This window comes from Anopheles arabiensis, chromosome 2, assembly GCF_016920715.1.
Source record: "Anopheles arabiensis isolate DONGOLA chromosome 2, AaraD3, whole genome shotgun sequence".
NCBI classification, from domain to species: domain Eukaryota; kingdom Metazoa; phylum Arthropoda; class Insecta; order Diptera; family Culicidae; genus Anopheles; species Anopheles arabiensis.
Window position 1 is genome coordinate 69,095,158 of NC_053517.1, and position 23,147 is coordinate 69,118,304.

The 23,147-nt window shown below is 40.7% G+C and overlaps 3 protein-coding genes across 3 annotated transcripts in view; 2 read left to right on the plus strand and 1 right to left on the minus strand.

Annotated features, from left to right (window-relative positions):
• LOC120903605 (Down syndrome cell adhesion molecule-like protein Dscam2) overlaps positions 1 to 8,258 on the plus strand; it is an 89,335-nt gene extending 81,077 nt beyond the window's left edge. Inside the window, 6 exon segments of the mRNA XM_040313134.1 lie at positions 4,571 to 4,690; positions 5,091 to 5,264; positions 5,441 to 7,696; positions 7,699 to 7,803; positions 7,880 to 8,020; positions 8,104 to 8,258. Coding sequence (XP_040169068.1) covers positions 4,571 to 4,690; positions 5,091 to 5,264; positions 5,441 to 7,696; positions 7,699 to 7,803; positions 7,880 to 8,020; positions 8,104 to 8,243 — 2,936 coding nt within the window. The 3' untranslated portion in view covers positions 8,244 to 8,258.
• Positions 8,259 to 10,618: 2,360 nt separating this feature from the next.
• Positions 10,619 to 12,216, plus strand: LOC120893876 (Down syndrome cell adhesion molecule-like protein Dscam2). Its single transcript, XM_040296055.1, has 3 exons — positions 10,619 to 10,795; positions 10,874 to 10,963; positions 11,981 to 12,216. The coding sequence occupies exons 1-3, from the start codon at positions 10,786 to 10,788 to the stop codon at positions 12,214 to 12,216; spliced, it is 336 nt and encodes a 111-aa protein (XP_040151989.1). The 5' UTR covers positions 10,619 to 10,785.
• A 9,450-nt stretch (positions 12,217 to 21,666) lies between these two features.
• Positions 21,667 to 22,579, minus strand: LOC120903613 (transmembrane protein 70 homolog, mitochondrial). Its single transcript, XM_040313145.1, is given in 3 exon segments — positions 21,667 to 21,914; positions 21,980 to 22,227; positions 22,230 to 22,579. Coding segments are annotated over 3 exon segments (720 nt in total). The 5' UTR covers positions 22,486 to 22,579; the 3' UTR covers positions 21,667 to 21,698.
• Between the last annotated feature and the right edge of the window lie 568 nt (positions 22,580 to 23,147).

Here is a 23,147-nt window from a genome sequence, read left to right on the forward strand (position 1 = left end):
AAATATTACTTTTTTTTCTTTCCATTAAATTGACGACCATGGCATAAAATTCAACCATTGCTGTGGGTTAATTTATTTTCCATATCATTTTTTGTCATACTTAATAGTTTTCCAAAACGTTTCTCCCAGAATTTTCCTACAATCTCAGCTACCCATTCTTGCCATTTGGCTTTGCAATGCGACCTTTGAAAATTTAAAATAAACCCTGTAGAAAGGAAGAATTGTGTATGCACACGGTGCTGCAGTAAATGGTGTTCCAAATGATGTATGGAGTAATAATTCATCACGTGTTTCGACTACTTTTGATGCATATTTAATCTCGCGAAAGAGCAAACATATCGAGGATTTGATTTTTTTTTCTTCTCTTCATTCTTTCATTTACTCCTCAAACGTTTGATTGCAACTGAGCTTTTGTTTTTGCTCTTGGAACAAACCGCGCAGCTTGGTTAATGAGCATTTATTTATTTTGAAATTCAATCAGGCAAGTATTAATTATCGGCTAATAGAACAAAAAGTCACACCACACGCAATGCTGGGAGTGAAGAGCAAAATGAAATCGATTATTTATTCCCTGAACTTGGTTCGGATGCGTCCACATTCGCTCGAAAGCCCGATAGCTCTTTATTACTGGCGATTCATTAGCATCCCCATGGCTGGACTTTCGTCATTCGCCGTTCGGATGGCATATTGATTTCATTTAGCACATTGGTTAACGCCTGCTAAACTGTAGTATAATTATTAAATTATACATAAAAAAGAATGCTCCAAGCATTATGGTTTTGCGCGTGTATGCTTTGCAGCGTTAGCAAAATAGCACCAACATAATTCGGGATAAATTTCATTTCACATCCACGATTTGTAATGCATCAAAACCCCAAACGCATCGCTTTGCAGGCTTATACGCCCCGAGTTGACCCACTGACGTATCACATAACGGTACGAAAAAAGTATTGATAACAATCAATAATCTCAGCTATTATTCCCATTATTAGCCAGAAATTAATAAAACAAATCCCGTACCTCTGGCTAAGGGATGGTTCCATATGGCCTGGCATTGGCCGTTCACAAAACGCGCACCGGTGTGAGCGTATGTTTGCTTTCGCTAGCATTACCGCTAGTATTCTATACCCCTTTCCATTCGATTTCGATGGTTGTTCTGCCGGGCGTTTGAGTATCTGCTTTTTTTTTTCTTCAACATTTGCGCTACCTAATGGATCGAAAATTCACGCACGCAAGCACGCACGGCCCATAAAGTGCACTATCACCGTCCGATGGTTTGCAGCACCATGGGGCTTTGCTCGCCTCCCATCCAGCACTTATGAAGCCATGAATTTGCTGTTTGATTTTTTATCTGCTCGGCAGTCTTTCGGCCCAACTGCACTTGAATTGTGCCACCGAGCAACGTCATCATGAAAAGTTATCGATCGTACCGGTCCAGATGAAAGCATGCATTGAATGCAGAGAAGCGGTTTTTTCGATGTTGTTGTTTTCTTACCCGTTTCTGCATACCATTACCGGCATCCAATTTCTCCGTTCAAATGCATTGAGGCGTTCCGGTGTATCATTTGCCGGTTTTGTTTGGCTTTCTTTCATGATTTTTACGCTTTGTTTGCCTGTACGTGATGAGTGAAACGGGATCATTCCAATGCACGTAAACGGAAGCTTGCAGCAAAACCACAATATATGAAGGGTAAATTTGCTGCTGCCTGTAGTTAGTGGTTAGTCAACGTTTGTTTTTGAGATATTTATTTTTCAAACTGCATACATATTGATGTTCATCAATACATGGTGCACCGTACATGAGCAGATATTATTGCAAAAACTGGCATCTCAATTAATTTCAATGGGTATTTTTTATCTTGTTAACTTTACTACCAAATTTTTTTTTCATTTCAATCGATACGAACTGTTAATTTCCCTTTAATAATCGCATGCTGCCTAAACAAAAATTAACAACACATCCATTGGTGTATTGATAGTTGCTATTAACATTGATTATTGATATTTATAATAAATTGTAATAAAAACTAAAATTAAATATTTTGACTCATTAACTCATGAGTTACAATAGGAATAAACAACAACCATGTTTTGAATTCATATTTTCGTTGTGAAATTTCTTCATATGTTTAAAACACTGTTATTTTGTGTTACAAAGCGGAAAATACTCTAGATAAAAACCTATGAATTTGTGCTTGTTAATGGAGCCGCCTGGTGGTTCATGCTCATTGAACAGGGTGGACATTTTTTTCTACAAACCAAACAAATTGATAAAATTGTAAGCATCCATCGAAACTAGGAATTTATTTCATTCATGAAATATGTATTTTAAAATAAACATATGCTTTAAGATTGTAACATCATTTTGATTACGAGTTTACCATATTTTAACTATTAAACGCTTAAAGCGCTGGTGCTGAACCGAACTGATATTTTTCCTACAAGTAGTTTGTGTGATACTCATGCGAACAGTTGTACGGAGGCAAGGACTGTTTATCAGATTACGTTGTAAAAATAATTATAATGAGTCGAATAATACCACAGCATAATTGCATTGGTTCTTCTTCTTATTTGGCACAACAACCGTTGCTGGTGAAAGTCTGCCAGTTGGCTTGGCTTTAATTGACTTATAGATTATCAATATTAGGACTGTGTCTCGCATTCCGGACCTGAATTCATGACGGACATGTTAAGCCGTCCAAGTTGAGGACTGTACCATGATACCGATCCGGTTGCATTGGTTGCAACATCAAAATTACATTAAAAATATAGGCTTACTTACTTACTTATCCGGCGCTACAACCGCTTTGCGGTCTTGGCCTGCCTCAGGAGTGTCCGAAACCGCTCACGGTCTCACGCCGTCGTCTGCCAGTCCGTTTATAGGCTATTCCTATATAAAAATATAGGCTATTCAAATTAAATCAAATAAAACTAAATGATCTTTTTGTATCGTATTCAACTATCATAATTAGCAAAAGAATGACAATAAAAATACATATATTTTTATAGCTAATGTAAAAAATTGATAGCTTGAATTACAAAACAATGAATTATGGTCGCATTGTTAGAACAACTCACAACAAAGTTTTTTTTTCCTTTTTTTTGCAAGTTTAATAATGTGTGTGTAGCTTAATTCTAAAATTGTTATATGAATATGTATGACTTCACAACTTATGTTTCATGTGCACCATAAAAATTTCCGACAATATCCATTTACCAATACAGAGCATTCTGCAGGATATTGCACGCAATTGTGCCATATATCTGCAGAAGTCAATTGCCGTAACTGTATATCGTAAAGCACTAAATCATACAAGTGACTTTAAGGTACAGAATCGTACAAAAAAAGGAATCCTCATGGTTGACCGAAGGCTTCCTGTTTTCTTAAAAAACATGCTCATTAATTTAATTGTGCGTCTCTTTATGTTGACATTTTCTGGTAAATTTTATGATAAAAATAAGAATGTGAAATATATTAACACATCTTATACAATTTAAAATCTAACGAATAAAATAAATTTGATTTTTTTATGATTCGTCATTTGGTAACAAATTTTATCAATCATAAAAAAAATGGGGTTTAAAATTACCCGTCCCTAGGTCCATTACAGTATAGAAATCTATACAATAGCAATGGATAAAATACTACCCTATCACTATGATGGTATCCCCATGCAGTGATAATACCGTAAAGAATAACTTTCTGCCCCCTGTGCGGCCCGAAAACTTTCACCGGGGCTTTATGGCTAGACGGTTGAAAAAAAAAAAACAGATGTCAAACCGATCAAGAGGAAACAAACGACTACACTTGTAGCTTTGCTTCGAATGTGTCATAATACTTGAGCAAGGAAAGTTTGGATTGGTTTATTTCTGTTTTGCTTATCCGGACCCATCTTCAGAAACTTGTTGTGTGTTTATGAGTTTCTTTTTTGCTTCGATATGCCACACACTCGCTAGAACCAGACAAACATAGGAGAACGCCATTTATTGCACCCACACCGCACCTGCACAAATCTTCCCCCAAAAATATAGTTGCTATGTTGCTGTACGAAAATTAAACAAAATATATCACTACCATTTCGCAACGCAAAAGCCAAAGCAAACCTTTCCTTAAACCCTTTTACCATCTCCCAGATTGCTACTGTTCCTGCCTGCCTGCCTGTCTTCTTGCCTGTAACCACCTTACTATCCCGTACCAGCCTCCCACCACTGCACCATTTGACCAAGCAAAACATGATCGAAAATCCACGAAAAACTTTTGCTTCGGCAAGAACTTTTGTCTTGTTCGCCCTCGACTAACGATAAACTTTTCTTTCCGCCACTTGCCGGCATCACCTCGCTGGTACCGGCTGTGTTTCTCTTCCCTTTTTTTCTCTCGTTCCAATGGGGGATTGTTCGCTTGTGTTATTTTTTACCCCGGACGTTTACCTTGAAACTCGGACGGCGAAACTGGGTTTGAATCACGTTTGAATTGTGTCGGCTCCTTCGTCGGCCATACACCCCGAACTCAACCCGAACTCAATGGAACGGATAAAATCACTCCGCATTCTCCGACGTTCCTACCACCCAGTTCCACCCCGTTGGGTAGTCGAGCCGACGGACGTGAGTGTCGAACGGAACCGTCACATTATGCTTCACTGCCAGGCTCAGGGAGTACCGGTACCGACGATTCTTTGGAAGAAAGCAACAGGTGAGTGATTTGGGACGATCGAGTGGATTTTTTCTTCCCTTCCCAGTCCCAGTGCCTGCAGTGGAAAGGGCACCTCCTCTACGGTTTCATTTTTCTTCCACCTTTTACCCAAATGCCTTGTTAACACAGCCGAAAAGGTCCCCACACTTTCTTTCCTGCTCGTAAATCACTTCCATCAACATCACTTTTCCCGTTTCCCAAGAAAAGAACTACCCAGGGCGAGAACATTTCGGCTACACTGGGGCAGCTTAGTACTGAAAAGGAAGGGGCAAAATACACCGGGAACTCATTATAACTCAATTTCACTCTTCCGTCCACCCGTAATCTGTGTTTATTTTGCACACGCCCTCCGTCCCTTGTGCTTTGTACACCCGCGTGACTTATTTTCCAACGCCTGAAGGAAGTAAATCCGGTGACTACGAAGAGGTGCGGGAGCGACCGTACACGAAGCTACTGGCGAACGGGTCGCTATTGCTGCAGCACGTCAAGGAAGACAGAGAAGGATTTTACCTTTGCCAGGCAAACAACGGCATTGGTACCGGAATCGGGAAAGTTATACAGCTTAAAGTGAACTGTGAGTATTGACCATACACGTTTGTAAGTATGGATACGCTTTATTTTCACACGCGATAAACGATGCTATTTACATATGATAGTAGACCACAAATCTCACGTCACATAATCAATTAGATAATGAAGAAACACTACCATCGCACGTAAATGCATTCTGCCACTTTCACCATTTCACAGCCTCTCCCTACTTTGCTGGACAATCCAAGATGGTCACGGTGAAGAAGGGCGACACAGCCATCATGCAGTGTGAGGTGAAGGGTGACAAACCGATAAATGTTGTTTGGCTGCGCAATGGAAAACACGAGCTCAACCCATCCACGAATTATCGCGTCTCGATTAAGCAAGACGCTACGCCGGAGGGCATCTCGGCCGAGGTGCAAATATCGAACGTAGATAGCAGCGACAGTGGAGCATACTTCTGCCAGGCCAGCAATCTGTACGGGCGAGATCAGCAGCTGGTTCAGCTACAGGTACAAGAGCCACCCCAACCACCGTCCTCGCTTGAGGCCGCTACGGTTTCGAGCAGAGTGGTGAACCTAAAGTGGCAGCCGCGCGGTGGTGACGCGGCAGAAGTTTCCAAGTACATCGTTGAGTATCGCGAGATTGACCGACAGTGGCAGTACATCGAGATATCTGATCCGCCCGCCTATTCAACTATCATCGAGAACCTAAAACCAGCGACCAACTATGTGTTCAGAATAATTGCCGAGGGTCCAGCTGGTCGGAGCTCGCCGAGTCAGGAATTGTTCATTAAAACCGATCCGCAACGACCGGCCGGACCACCGCTCAATCTCGGCGCTCGACCAATTTCTTCCACCGAGATACTGATCACCTGGATGCCACCGTCGTACGAGCTGCGGCACGGTGAAATACAGGGCTACAACATCGGTTACCGTTCGATGCATGCCACGACAAACAGTTACAACTTCACCTCTATCTCGGGCGATGGGGAGGATGGCACTGGAGAGTTACTGCTGGGTAATTTGGCCAAGTACACGCGGTACACGATCGTTGCGCAAGCGTTCAATCAAGTCGGACCGGGACCTCTGTCCGAACCGGTCACCGCACAAACGATGGAAGACGTTCCAAGCAAACCGCCGGAAGACATTCGCTGTATGGCGCAGAGCTCCACATCGATCCAGGTGTCTTGGCAGCCACCGCAAGCGCACCACACGAACGGGCTTCTGCAGGGGTACAAGGTGTTCTACGAGTGTGCTACCGAAGATGCGATCAGCAGTGGCGAGATGGAGACGCGCAAGACCACCTCCTTAACGATACACCTGTCCAACCTGCGCAAGTTCTCCAACTACAGCATTCAAGTGTTGGCGTACACGCGCATGGGTGACGGTGTGATCTCTCCACCCTCCTTCTGTCACACCGACGAAGATGCGCCCGAGGCACCGGCCGATATCAAAATTGCCATCAGCTCACCATCGTCGCTGTACGTGTCGTGGCTTCCACCGCGAGACCCAAATGGCATCATAACCAAGTACAACCTCTACATGCGGGCTGTTAACGGAAGGGAGGAGCTGAACAACGACAAGCGAAACCTTCAAGCGCACCAGCACCACTTCGAAGCGAAGCAGCTACAAAGCCACACCGAGTACCAGTTCTGGGTGTCCGCTTCCACCCGGGTCGGTGAGGGTAAAAGCTCACGCGTCGTTTCACAGCTCACGTCAAACCGCGTACCGGCAAAGATCGTCTCATTCGGTGGGCTCACCATTCGACCGTGGAAATCGTCCGCCTCCCTAAACTGCATGGCAGTGGGACAACCGAGGCGCGAGTGGTTCAAGGGTGACACATTGCTACGTCCCGGTACGCAACATAACATTCAGCTGCTCGATTCAGGCGAGATTATCGTGACAATGTTGCAAACAAGCGACACCGGTAATTACACCTGCCAGGTTGACAATGGTATCGGTACGGATCGGCTTACGCACAATCTGCTAGTACAAGTTCCTCCCGGGCCGCCGGTACTGTACGTCACCAGTGCGACTTCCAGCAGCATTCTACTGCACTGGAAGATTGGATCGACGGGCAACGCACCGATCACGGCGTTCTCGCTCCATTACCGGCGAGTACACGGAAATCTCGAGGAGATGCAACTGTCGCGCCATGCATCCAGCCATGATCTGAAGGGCCTGTTCTGTGGCAGTACCTATCAGGTATACCTGGTGGCACACAACAAGATCGGATCGTCCTCCGCCAGCACCACACTAAACGTCAAAACTCAAGGGCAACCTCCGGGCATTCCACCCGACTCCGTACTGATAGCGCCAAATTCAACGTCCGTGGTGCTACGACTGAATGGGTGGCCGGACAACGGTTGTCCCATTATGTACTTCGTGCTGCAGTACCGATCCGTATCGACAGGGCTGGATGACGAGTGGCATCTGGTGTCGAATGCGCTCAAGCCGCAGCGACGCTTCACCCTTCCGGACTGTTGCCATCCACGATGTACCGGCTCAAGATGGAGGCGCACAATGTAGCCGGTTCGACCAATGCCGAGTATACGTTCTGGACGCTCACAAAAGACGGAGGTATTTCTAACGGACGTAATGGAGCGTAAAACTCAGATGCAAATTACTAAACTATCACGTCATCTATTCATTCCAGACCCACCACCACCAGAACTAGTACAAAGAGGATATCGTTCTCAAATTTTTTATAACAATATTCAACTTCTGATACCGATCATCATCACCATCACCGCCACAATCATTTGCATTGCTTTCACAGTGGTTTGTTACAAATACCGTAAGTTTCGCATTATTCAAAACAATGTTCCATCTGATGAACCTTTTCAACCTACAAAGCCAACACATTTTATTTTGTTACAGGCCAAAGAGGCCGTCAGCGAAAAGACACAATGGAAAGCCAGCAAACTACTGATGCACAGCGGGATCGATATTACGCAACAATTCATAAGGTAGCACTGCAGGCCGGTGACAAAATACCTGGTAAGTATGAACTTTCGTGACGGAAAATGAACTTTCAAACTTATCCACTTACATGGGGAAATATCTTCTTCATTCCTTTATTTGTATCTATTTGTTTGATTTTGGTTATTCGACCGTGTGCTTACTTAACAAATACGGAATAGGAAAGAGTATAGGGGTTTAGAGAATATGTAAAGAACAACAAGAAGAATAAGAATAAAATGCAAAAAGGAACAAATACGGGTCCAGAAGATGAGAAGGGAAAAATAAGTTAAAATTGACTAGATCAGACGCACGAATAAAGGTAAAAATAGCTATAAAAATGGTTCATACGTAAGGACCGATATGGAACATAAAATTGTATAAGGAATAGAAGAGGTACGAATGTGTGTCACGCACACTAAGCAAGGGCCGCTGAGTGTGTATCGTGTAGTGGTAGGAGCTCGAAATCGGACCTACCCGATTCCGATTCCGTGTTCGGAATTAATTCCAGAACCGATTCCGATTCCGAAATTTTGGCTCCCGACAGGGCACGTTACGGCTGGCGCGCGGCCGAGGTTGTTTTAATGTGTTTATTGTATAACGTGTCTATTGTGTATCATTTATTATTGTGCATCGTTAAGTGTAAAGATACCAAAAACAACCTAAACACAACACTTTCAATGCTTTAGATCTTATTTATGGGGCCTAGAGCTATAACGCAGGCATACTCTAACACGGACCGGATCCTACAACAATATAAGTTTCTTTGTATTATGGACAAAAATGACCACAAATTTCACTGGCCATACGCCATACATATCCAAAACATGTGCCTTATTAATGCCATAGTTAGTATTCTCTATGAAGGAAAAACTAGAAACAATACACGAGAAGCTTTAGTCAACAACAATCAGGGCATAGGGACACCACAGAGAATGTACACATGACAGGCACATGTAGAGAATCGTAAGAAAAATATGATCAACAATAGAGATAAATGTTTACATTATTCGCCAATATTTATAACTAATTGATTTTATAAGTTTTAGTCCTAGATCTAATGTCGTTTACTCGAACGACTTACCAACGTGCCTGTAATGGTATTATATCCTGTATCGACATTGTCCCCCATACGTAGGAATAACTATCCTGCTATGGGTAATCAATACAGGTTTTTCCGAGTCAATTTCCAATGTCTACAACATATTTCATTTCTTGCGAAACGTTTTTCAACAGCTTTCAAATGTTGCATTTCCATCATAACAATGTTTCAGTTCTTCCACATGTTTTTCAATACGTCTGAGCTGGATCTTTGTGGTGTGTAAAAAATCATGAGTAAGAACTGAAACTTTATTTTGATGCAAATACACCATTTGGCAGCTGTTGAAAAATATCTTGGAAGTGGTGAATAATAATATGTACACTCGAAAGTAACTTGGAAATCCTGCAAGTATTGATTGTTGATACTAAACTAAACGGTCATTACACCCAAGAAGAAGTTGTCTTTATCGTAACTAACTTTTATGAAATAGGTATCAAGTGCAAGGGTTCGTCCTGAATTCTAATTTCATATGAATCTTGTCTTTCATAAACTGAGCTGACGATCGTTTTATGGATGGATAATTTTTTTTAAATATAGATAGGATAAGGCAGCCTTTTCCTGAGCTTTTGTTTTTCTACCTTTTGCAATTCTTAAAAGATCTTAAGGGTCGTTCATGTCGCACTACAGTATCTAGAACCGATAAGAGCACATATCATATCGTCAAGACCCTCAAGCACTGGACCGACTATCCCACGATGGGCACATTATTTAGTCACATATATGGTACTACATGTGACATAGCTAGGCCATCATCCGATGTCGGTAGTTTGCCAAATAAAAACATTTGTTTAAATTAATAAAACCGTTGTAGGGTTCTATTTGTGTTAGTTCAACACTAACCGTTTCAGAACTCTACAGTCCTCATAGGGTTTCTATTTAGTTGTAGCTATGTTCAAGAACCCTGACTGATACCACATTTCAGGGAACTCTTTACTAATACACTACTAATATTGTACTCTAAAAAGTACTCTCCTGCCGTTTTGACTATAAAGACCTACATTACTAAGGCTACTCTGCATAAATCTCATAACAAAATAACACTTTACTAAGGATTCTTCCAGTAACCATGTACTACAGAAACATCACACAGCCTATCCATCACATACTACAAACGCGCTACCCTGCACTACACAATCTCACCATAACAATAAAACTTAACACTTCTGATTTACTTTACGATTTTACTCAACATTCATTCTTCTCCAAAACGTTAATCCTACTCAATGGATGCTGCTCAGTTCGGTCTACTGCTATCCCGGATTCAGAAATGCATCCCCGCTATAGGGTAGCATTTACGTTTAACGTGCTGTACCGTCACGTTCCAGCACGCGTACTGAAGCTAACGTTACCCTTTCCTTCCCGTGTACTTGCTGCAGAACTCGTCCAAGGGCCGCCGAAGACACTCGCGCAAAACGGAACCTGAAAGCGAGGAGTCAGATTCGGACCCAGATCAGTTAACGTCGAGCAGAACCGAATCGTCCAATCAGCTGGACGCGAAGATGAAGCACAGTAAGGATCTGGACGTGGCAGCTGGCGGCCCAGGCGACCACGGCTATAACCCGAACCACTATATGCGTTCTATTCCAGGTCTAATTTATCACGGCACGCAATCGAGCACATCGTCCGATTTATCGCCGATGTCCGAACAAAGTCGTTACCTCGGCGTGGCCGTTCAAGGTACCATCATCTTCACCTTCATAACACTAACACCACACCACGACACAAGTCCTCCAAAGCTCAGTCACCAATAGCGTCACCCCGTAGTAGTTGCCAGAACGATAACGTTCCGATACAGCTTCCCGCATGCCGTCCCAGTTTCGTCCCATACACAGTAGTAGAACAATCGGCTCCACCAACTCTCGTCTGTCTCCCAACTGTTGATGAAATGGGTGTGCATGTGAGCGTACGGCGGGGCGCCTCGCCCAGCAGTGCGCAGGACAGGAGCAACACGGCGCTGCACTTGTTGAGCCTATGCGTATAGCTAATAAGAACCGCTAAATCGAAACCAATCGAAGTTAGTCGACTGATTAGGCAAGGATATTCTGTTAAACCATTAGTACAAGCAGCGGTAGAACAAAAGCTGTGTTACCAAACTGAAAACTTACAACAAAAAAAAAACAATTCGCAAAAAAAGCTAAGGCCATTGATGAACAAAACCAGCGTCTCTAAGACCAAATCAACTGACCAGCGCACAAGCTAAGATGTAGTTGGATACGATCAACAGTGCCACCTATCGTCACTAACACACCTGTGTCACTTGCCCAGATCAAAGCAAAACAAAAAAGCATACACATCCTTCACCAAGCTCACATCAATCACCACCACATCCCTCCTTCACAAAAAAAAAAAAACAACAATATATGATCGTTCCGCATAGCAATTGATCACTAAAACGACTCTACCTTCTTCTCGGTTTCGATACCAACTACTACAACTACAACTTCCACCACTACTTCTACTACTACCACTACTACTACTACTACTACTAACTCATCACCTGTTTGTTGTTGCGTCATCTCTCAAAAAAAATTATTAAAAAAAAAAAAAAAAATTGCTATAAAAAAAAAAAAAAAAAAAAAAAAATTGAAACGCACTGGCCAATGTACAATATAAAACACAAAAATATAAAACACACACATATTATCAAAACGAAAACAACCCCCAATATCCGTTCGTTCCGTGAATCCAATATAGTCAAAGTCAAACGCACCACATCTACATGTACAGGGGTACGATGCGATCACTGCTCGACACCGCTCCATCTGCCGAGTCACGGTCGTAACAGCACCGCGGCGGCCTGTTCAACATCAAAGGTCCCAGATCAAAGTCACACCGGATCGGATCTAGGACATCCGATTACTCGATCGCCGTGTAAGCTGTGTCGCGCTTTCGGATCTCGGGTTAAAGAATCCAACAGGTCGGGTTCTTAAAGTGTATAAGCAAAAAGCAACAAAAGGACATTACACAGGTCACAAATGTCACATCCGATTCTGCGAGGCTTCCTATTTTAAGAAATGTACTTAAGGTATATACATTCGGAAGCCAACGTTGTAGCAGTAACAAGATAGGACAAGGATAAAACTAAAACTGTACATTATCTACTACAAGTCAAGTAGGAACACTTCTCGCCACTGCAGTTTGAATGGTACAAAAGGATAACACATACATGCACACAACACACTCATACTGAAAATTATGTAGAGAACCATAAAACAACGAACAAATCGTCTCACTACTTGCACGGGCTCCAACTGGATGTTCCTTAACTGTTTCGGCCGGTACGACTCCGGTCCGGGATTGTTGCATTTAGCGAAAAGAGTAGTCGATCTTTTTGTCTTACTTACCGTATCTCCTGCAATCAGAATGAGCGGCCGATGGTGCATCGAATGCTTGCAATACAGTACATAAGGTTGCTTCCAGTATCCGCTGTCCGCATGCTGTCTTGCCACGCAGTGCGGTCACGGGACGGAGCTGAGGATTTGTTCGATAGAGCGGGTATCAGAGCGGTGTATACCACAATCAAATTTACAAAATGGCCGATAACTATAGGCTTTGAGCGATTTGCTAGCAGACAAAGGGCGTTATGCAGCAGCAGCATAGACTAGAATAAAACAAACAAACAAACAAAAAATAAAACTGCAAGCAGTACAGCGATTCTTTCGACAGGAACAGTTTTGCAAAGCTGATATCCATACATTAGTTTGTAGTCCCGAGAAATGCAAATTACGTACGCACACACACACACACTAGCGATAGATCGACAGAGGCACGATTTTCTTTTGCTGTCTACCAAATATAATAGAAATGGTTACTAGTTTACAATATACATTGAAAATCTACCATCAGACGTACTGTTTTACCGATAAAAACTAAGAAAAATGTAAACACTCACATAGCGGCAAAGCGATATCTGTTTGCATGATTGTTTCATTGTAGGCACTGATGTGGAACAAAAATCAGCAGTATATCCCAAAGCACTATCTCGATTATGAATGCATACTATAAAAAGTTCATCGTTTTGCTACGTGACTTTTTAATGGAGAACTGTTTTCTTTTTCTTATCCGCCAAAAGGACTATTTGATTTTATTTTACTACAAACGAATCAATCCGTTAGTACAGGCGAAAAAGCATTTCAGGCTTTCCGTATTTCCGATTGTTATTTTACTGATGTATGGACTGATGTTTTGACTTTGTTTTTGATACTATTGAATATCATGTTACGTACTTTTGAAGATCAGGAATTTATCTGTCATAAATAGTCGTGGTTGCAGACATACACTGCTAGATACTAGAACTAATGTCTGTAGCATACGGTAGACAACATAATTCACCGACATGGAGATGCTTGGAAGGAGGTTCATGCACAAACCGATACGCCGCTATATAGCATACAGTTAGTTTAAAAAAATCGTAGCCAAACAGTGTGAATCCGGTAGTTAAGCGTTAGAAGGCCAAACATCGAACTGTACGAATTTATTGATGAGCAAAACCAAGCCTATTCACAGCAATTCAGCATGTAGAAGAAAGTTTAAGCAAAACAAAACAGACAACTCATATTTAAAAACGATACAATTTATCATATAAAGTCGTCCTCAGGACGGAAATTATACAATTTCCCACTCAATCGTACACACACGTTGACTCATGCTTACTAAAACATCAGACATCGATGTGAGATGTTTAAAGCGAGTGTGAAAATTGCAACCCATTTTTACTAAAGGTACACAGCTTTTTCATTAATTACATTCATTTAAGCTGAATAAAACCACTAACCTAAGTGGTAGCTAGCTATGTTACACGTTTGAATTTTTTATATGTATATTTTAAGGCTAAGCCATGTTAATGAAGTATGTTACACGAAATACACAGGAAAGGGCATTGACAAATAATTTGTTTGATTTTAATTATGATTTTTGCTAATTAAAATTTCAAAGTGGCATCAAATATTAATGCCGTTTGATTTTGTTTCGGCGAAAACTATATAAACAAATTCGGTTTTATTTCATACAAAAGACTCGTTCAATGTGCACACCACACCAGAAGCAGCGTACTCGACCACAAAGACAGAACCAAATTCTGCACTGTGAGTACATCACTCTTGCAATATACACGCCATACAGCAAAAGTTTCGGCATATCTTTTTCGGCCAATTTGTACAATTGAGACTAGGATAGCAAGAAAAGCGAAATCTGATAGTACAGGTGAGAGATGAGAAAAAGACATGAAATAAAAACAACAAACAAACAAAAAGGTGATCAAAATTAAAATTAAATTTTTACAACAAAAAAACAAAAAAAAAACAAATACAACCGATAAAGCAGGGCTCGTAGTACTCATAAGCAAAGTAAAACGATGGACAAGCACATGAAATGTCAACAGAGCATTATTATTACATCTGAAACAAAAACACAATAAACTGCCCTACACGAAATATACGCGATGAAAACGAAAACTCAAACAGAAATTAAGAACTTTTAATTATGATTAACTGCAAACATATTGAGACTCATTGCCGCATCCCGAGTATCCACAAATGAGTCCAATTGAAACTGATGTGCGAAAATGTAAGGTATATTGTAGGTAAATAGATATATATATATACATAAATATAAATGTGTGACCGAAAAGAGAAGAGCAAAATGACGGTAAAAGATTAAACCATCGTTGTGTCTGATAGCATGAATGTTTCTGTTACTGAATGAAGTGTATAAAAACAGCTATGATTGAAGATTAAAACAAGAAATGAAAAAAAAAAACAAGTATAGATTTAATTAGGGTGCGCGGAAAAGGCACGAAACACTAGCAAACGTAGCAAAGCTATTCGGTGAAGGAGCAAAGCCAACAAAACAAAAAAACGATCAAATATTACTGAGATGTTCGATACATAATATGAAAGTAGCCAATCATGAAGTCAGTGCTAAAGCATTCAAAATACAAAAATATTCCACAAAAGAACACCTCGAACAAAGCAAACCGGCAACTGAAGCAACACTATACATTAGATATGAGTACATCAGTCAGCTAACAGACATTTAGTGTCGTAGATAACCATTGACTACAGAATTCCAATCCAAAATTCAAGTATTAAACAAAAAAAAAAAACAACTTTCTAACGGTATAAGAAAAGGAACATGTTCACACTCTGAATACGATTAAAAAGGAATGAAAATAAACGATAGAGAAAGAGAGCATTAAATTAAATGTACGAGTCAAACCAAAGGCACACGCGTACTTGCCAAAATGGGATACAAATGTGCGTAAACTTAACAAACAGAAAGGACAGGAAACGAGGAACTTAAAAATAATATGTTAATAAAAAAGACATTGTTTGTATTTAAGCTACCGATTATTAATCGAAACCCGAAATTCGTTACAATGTAACTACCGTATTTTAGCATGTATAACAACTCCTGATTTTTATTAAACATTTCTAGAAAAAGAGCTTTCTTTTACTTTTAATTTTAACAAAATTAAACTACCACTAAAATAATTGTGTCTATTTTAACAATATGATTCAGATCAAATACTTTTCTTCATTATTCTATTATCTATCATCTTAAATTCATAATCTTATGGCATTTTAAAAACTTAGTTTAGTTTTTGACTTCATGCTTTAGTGGTTTTGATTGCTTCCAATTCTAGGAATCCAATTGACTTGAAATTTGGAATGTGTATGTGAACCATAGCTATCTTTCTCTGATTTTTTTCGTAGATTTTTTAGATATATTGAACCTTTTTTTCAGAATTAATTTGTTTAAATGCCCTATTCTAGGCAGTACTAAAAACCATTGTTTTACTACTTTAAAAAATTCACAGCAAAATGGCTCTAACAGATTTAATAACTGTATATTACACATCTAACATACATTTTTCAGATTTTTTCAATGAGCCATAAAAAAGATATAGGAGTTTCCATTTGAATAAAAACCATTTTGCTATGAAAATTGTGTAAAGTATTATAAAAAATGGCTTTTTCGTTTTGTATTTTTTTGAAAAGCTATAACATAAAAACTGAAGCAAGTTGAACCAATCTATGCACAGTTATAGAAACTACATTAGTTAATTCCTTTTTTATCACAATATTGCATCGATATTGGAATTACACATTCAAAAGTTATAAGTCTCCAAAGTCGCTGGCTACCCGTGTAGCTCGGTTGCCAGAAATATGATGTTTTTTTGTTTGCCATCATCATTTTCTAAAAGGGTTTCGCTATACTGATACTGAGATGTCTTAATGCCTAGCAGCAACATCCCATTGTTATAGGCACTAGTGATGGGTAACCGGAATCGTACCCATGACCCGGAATTGCTTCCAAACATTAATACTCCAGCTCCGATTCCGACTAAATAAAACGACTAGCGGCTCCGGACGGTTCCGAGTTTGGAGTGTTGCCAGTGGGGGATCTAACGGTAGGCGGACTAGGCAGTTGCCTGGGGGCCCGTACATCGCTAGTCTATAGTATGCCGTATGGACAGAGTACTAACGACAAGGGCTCGCGGAAGGATGGACGTTGGGGCCCCGAGGCTGGCGAATCATTTGCACCTGAGCGAACTGAGAGTTGCTGTCGAACACTTTCTTGGTGAGGCATAAGGCTAACATACTCATATCATCCTCATAACATGTTACGCCATGCTTGTTCTAGGTTGTTGTCGGTAACGAATACGCTGATCGATGATAGACTCAGCTCCAACAAACTCACCATGATAATTGTCAAAGAAATGTGTCGAAAACAATAGAGAGCATTCTATAAAATACGATCTGGGATATGATCTCATAGACGATATTCAGAACTGTCACAGAACGAAAGTTCGAGGAATCCAGTATTTCACAATATTGTATACTGGATGAATGTTCAAAGTCCACTTATTGAGTTTCTCCCGCAGCTGATTGTCCAATTCCTGAAAACGATGCTTTTATACTATATGGGTGGGGTCTGCAGTCTCTTTAAGTTTCTGTAGCATTGCAGTTTCTTACGACATTAATGAGAGCGCTCGGTGCGTCGCCCAGGACAATATCCTTCTAGTACAAGGGTCTCCAAACTACGGGTCACGGGTCGCATGCGGCCCTCGAGAACTTCTATATCCTTCGATGTAACATTCTATTTGACATTTATTTATTTATTTATTTATTTTATTTTATTAATTGCTCGGCCACGTTGGGTTACAGCAATAGTGCTTACTGACTATAGTATACAATTATTCACGAAGGAGTTGGAAGGAGTTTATGGTACGGAAAAGGAGCGAAGATGGGATCGGTAGACAGGATAGGATATGTTGAAATCAAACAGATCAGAAGTACTATTAAAAGACGACATAGCTCTTACAAAAGGCTCATTGCGAGCAAAACGTGTACGACATATAGGTAACTGGAGACGAAACCGATAACGTAAGGTGCGACAAGGTGCATACAAATGTAAGCGCGACAGAAGTGAAGGAGTATCAATCGTATTGAGCAATATGCCAGCGACGAAAGAAGCCTGAGCGACCGAGAGGCGGTGCTCCAACTTGGCAAGGCCTAATAGAGTGCATCTATCGTCATACGAAGGAAGCGGAATAGAGTGATGACCCAGCGACCTACGAAATACGATCCTTGTAAAACGTCTCTGGATCCTCTCAATCCTTTGGAGCAGAGATAGTTGGACAGGAGACCAAATGACACAGGCATATTCCAGTACGGAACGGACCCAACAACAATAAAGGGACTTAAGACAAAAAGGATCTCGAATTTCAGTGGACATGCGGACAAATATAACCAAGACTTTTGTTGGCCTTGTTGATGACATAGTCCGTGTGCTCCTCGAAAGAAAGACTCGGGTCAAAGAAGACGCCAAGATCCTTAGACAAGGACGCACGGGGAATAGGGGCATCACAGACACTATAAGCATGAGTTATACTTGTAGAAGATCGGAAGAAAGACAAGACAGAACATTTTTCAGGACACAGGACTAAACCGTTAGAAGCACACCATGTAGAGAATTTACAGAGCCAGGATTGAAGTACTAGACAATCAGCTGTAGAAGATACAGGAAGAAAAATTTTAACGTCATCCGCATATAGCAAGAAGCCGTTAGGAGGAAGGATCGAAGTACAGTCATTGAGGAAGAGAATGAACAGTAAGGGACTAAGGACACTACCTTGAGGGACACCCGAAGAACTAAGAAAACATTCAGAGAAAGAGCCACAGATTTTAACTGCATATGAACGATTCTCAAGATAGGAGTTGAACCACAGCAATATAGAGCCACCGAAACCTAGTTTTCGAAGCTTAGCAACAAGTAATGATAGAGGTATACTGTCAAATGCCGCTTTGAAATCGGTATAGATAGTGTCTACTTGCTTACCACTAGACAGATAGTGATATAGAGAAGGCAAAAAACACATTAGGTTGGTGGACACTGAGCGATTGGGCATAAAGCCGTGTTGTTCCGTAGAAATATATTTTTTTACACAAGGCATTACAGATAAATGAACAATTGACTCCAGGATTTTAGAACACGCACAAATAATAGAAATGCCTCTGTAGTTTGATGCTAGTGTGCGGTCACCTTTCTTATAAATGGGAACAAGCCAAGCTAGTTTCCATTGCCTAGGAAAAATCCCTACACTAAGCGAGCGAGAAAAAAGACGAGTCAGAATAGGAGTGAGGGTATTGCCACATTTTTTCAAAACACAGGCAGGGATGCCATCGGGGCCTGGTGAAAACGAAGTTTTAAGTTTGGATAAAGCGAATATTACTAGACTTTCGCTTACAACGACTGAATTACATGATATCACATCAGAGGGCGTGTAAGACAAGCCTACGTCCAAAGGAACCTTAATTGTACTAGGATCGACAAATACACTAGAGAAATGTTTGGCAAACAGGTTACATATATCAGGATTGGACGTAGCAGAGGACAGATCAAGAGACAGGGCGGATGGAAGGCTAGCAGAGCCTCGCCGAGAGTTCGCAAAACGAAAGAATGACCCAGGATCAATAGTGAAGCGCATTTGAAGACGCCGAACGTAGCGACGATACAGATGGCGATTAAGAAGACGATAAGCCTTAGCCGCATATTTATATACACAAAGATTGTTAACATAGTTAATAGCATAGATTAACATAGTTAATCTACATTTCGGTGGGTCTATTCCTTGGACAATATTCTAGGAGGCGTTGACCATTTCATCTATATCTTATATGGAAACAACTCATAATACTCCTAGGGGAAGGTAGGTAAAGACGAACACTACGGGTAAGACGGACACTTCTCATAAATGCATGAAAAAGGTAATTTTCGAAAAAAATCAACAATGCTGCATACTAGCTTAAAGTTAAACAACACATTTGAGAACATTTTTGGCATAATATATGCAAAATTGTTTAAATCCACGAAAAAAAAACGTCAATTGTATGCACCCTTGTGGATCTAATTTGACTACTGCGGATTTTAAGCTCTACAACTTGTATTGTGTATATTTCCGGAAGTTTTATTTCATGAAGGAGTTGTCGTGATCATTAATGAAAAAACTGGCGAAATAACGAGAATGAAAGCAATAAGAATCTTATTTGGTTTAAACATCAAACATCTTTGGTGGTTTAAACATCCTGACACCAAAGCGGGAAAGACGGACACTTTGTTGTAGGGAAAGATGGACACCGATTTATTGATTTATTTTACTTCTTATATCAATTGGTTATTAATAGATTTCTTAAAATACCATAAATAAGGGTATTCCGAAGCTATAAACCAATAAGCAATTAGATAAAGTATTGAAATTAGCGAGAAATGAAACACCGGCCAAAATAGTAGCCATTCGTAATGTTATTACTCGCTCAACCCAGATGAGGCGCTTCACGACATCCAATATCTTGTCACGACTTGGACAATTTTAAGCAATAAAAAGATGAGGCATAGATATAACATCGTTCAGGAATAGATGAGAAATTCTATGTGATTACAATTATCAATTGTTGAATGGAAAATGGCTTAAACTATTAACTATGTAGTCCCTGAAAAAATACTGGGGTCATGGACTTTTCACGGAGTAATTTCCTAAAAGGAAGTTCTAGACTGTTGTTCTGTAAGCTGGAGCAACGTCAGCTGTTAGTGCGCAATATTTCATTAATGCTTTACATCAGGGGCCTCCAAACTTTTCAGCTTGCGGGCCACATTGCTTCAAAAATAACTATGTTGAGGGCCATTTGACGCTACCTTTAACTGATGAGTGAACGTTTAAATCTCGTTTTACAACAAAATACTAAAGATACTTGCACAGTTTTGTATTAATAAAGCTTGATTTTTGTCTAAGAAAAGAAGAAAAATACATTTATATTTGAAAAAGTCATAATAACGTAATATTTATATTAACTCTGGCAAAGTCATCGTGGGCCGCATTATAAGCTCTTGAGGGCCGCATGCGGCCCGCGGGCCGTAGTTTGGAGACCCCTGCTTTACATGATGCATTCTACGATATATTACAAGCGCCGCTTACAATTTCTAGATTAAATTCAATTCTATTTCATGGCTGAATGAACCGTCATTGCAATTGGCCTAAAAATGGTTTATGTACGTACCAGGATGTGGAAAGCAATAGGATAGGTTAAAATACTATAAACCTCTTCAATTTCCAACGTTTTTATAAGTATCTACAGTGGCGGATTGAGGGTATCGGGGGCCCTAGGCGGTAAGACGTGTTGAGTTCCCCTGTAAATGGTAAATAGTGTTTGAGGCGGAGAGGTGGTTCTGGCACTGAACTTGCTGTAGGGAGATTGAACAATAAACTTGAAATGCTCTCGGGGCGGGCCTACGATAATCAGTCACAGACTCTAAAATTTTTGCTGACGGGGGGAGGGAGGGGGTGCAAATTACTCGCCAGCCTCGGGGCCCCAACGTCCATCCTTCCGGGGGTCCTAAGTCGGCGGGGCCCCAGGCTACCGTCTAGTCCACCTACCGTTAGATCCGCTACTGGGTGTTTATCTTACCCATATCAGGTTTTACGGAACATTTAAAAACTGCATGAAAAAATCATGTTTTTCATTCATGAAAAAAAGCAAAAATCAATGGAAACTTAAAAGTTTCAACTCATTTTCTGATAAAACATGAGTGTAAGATAATGTATGCACATTTTCATGGTCGTTTCACTTATATATCCCTAGATTTTTACCATTTCCCTTAACGTGCCCGTCTTTGACTACCTTCCACTACATTGTTCGCTTATTCCCTGTTAGACGATCAGCATGATCGCTACCGGCTCTCTTTGATTATTATCTATACATAATACAGTTGTTTAATTTAATTTAAAGAGAAGCTAGAAAGTTCTGTTACGCCCGGATGAATAATTATACTTACTATTTTGAAGCCGAACAGCACATCATAAGAAATGTCAAACAATAAAATTGAATAATCACTAGTTTCGATATATTTATTCTTATCGATGTTGCTTTTCCTTTTCTTCGCTGTTACTCGTTTGTCGAGCTTCTTCAAACTTGAAATCGATCGGTTTGTCGTAACCCATTATTTTGATGTAATGTGTAGGATCGGGAAACAGCTGCGGATCGACAAAGAAGGCTTTATTTTTCACCAAAAATGTCGTAAACAAACCACCAACTTCCGGCACGGTAACATCCTCAATTTTAAAAGCCGTCTAAAACGATCAAACAAATATGTATCACAAGCACATGGAATGATTTGCTCTGCAGCATAACTTACCTTTTCCCGCTGAAGGAAAAACGTTATCGTTGTGGCCGTATACTGCTGCTTGGAAGGATCGTAGTGCAGATCGGTAATGTATCGTTTTGTGACCAAGTGCAGCAGTATCGGTGTGACGAAGGTGAAGAATCCGGCAAACCCGCAAACGGCCACTATCATCGGCATACCGCCTACCTTGCTGGCTTGTTCGAGCAAAATCGGTTGCGCAACGATGCCGCCTATGCTGGTGGCCAACGAGAACACCTTACCGCCCGTATTTGTGGCGTGAGACTCCCGTAGTACACTCGGTCGCCCAGATTGTCGTCCTTGGTGTGTTTGGCAGACTCTTGAGCACTGGTGGGTGGCGCTGTTTTCGAACATAGCATCCGCATGGATGTTGCTGAATCTTGCCGCTGTTGCAGCAGGCACGAGTTTTGCCTCAATATTACGCCTAATGGTGCTCGGAACGCTGAGGAACTAGGTATTGCGCGCACAATTCGTGGCAGCGTTAACCGGAGCGAATGCATGCTTCAGTTGTTTTCTGATAAACTAATTTCAGCAATGGAACTACACTCTTCTACCGGCGACCTGCTGCAAACAACGAAACGCAAATAGCCGAAATTGTATAATCTTTGTTATTTGTCAATGTGACAGCTGATCGGCGGATTTGTTTTGCTTCGCTTCTGCAAATGTTTTGGAATGACTCAATCAGTCGCGTCTTGGATTTTTGTCATCCAGAAAGCGGTTTTTATTCAAATCGAAACTCCTTTATTTTTTAATTCTCATAGAAAAAATCTGAAAAATGTATGTTAAACTTGTAATATACAGTTCTCCAAACTGTTGGGGGCATTTTGCTGTGAAAATTGTGTAAAGTAAATGTGTAAATGTATTTTTTTTTTTTGGCTCAACAACCGTTGTCGGTCAAGGACTGCCTGTACCACTTATAGGCTTGGCTTTCAATGACTTTTTTAATTACCCCACCATAGCAGGATCGTCAGTCCTATGTATGGCGGCACGGTCTATTTGAGGCTTGAACCCATGACGGGCATGTTGTTAAGTCGTACGAGTTGACGACTGTACCATGAGACCGGCTAAATGTATTTTACGTTTTCCGATCAACTTCCGAAAAAAAAAATCCGATCAACTTTGAAAAGCTATAACAAAAAAACGATTGTAAGTTGAACCAATC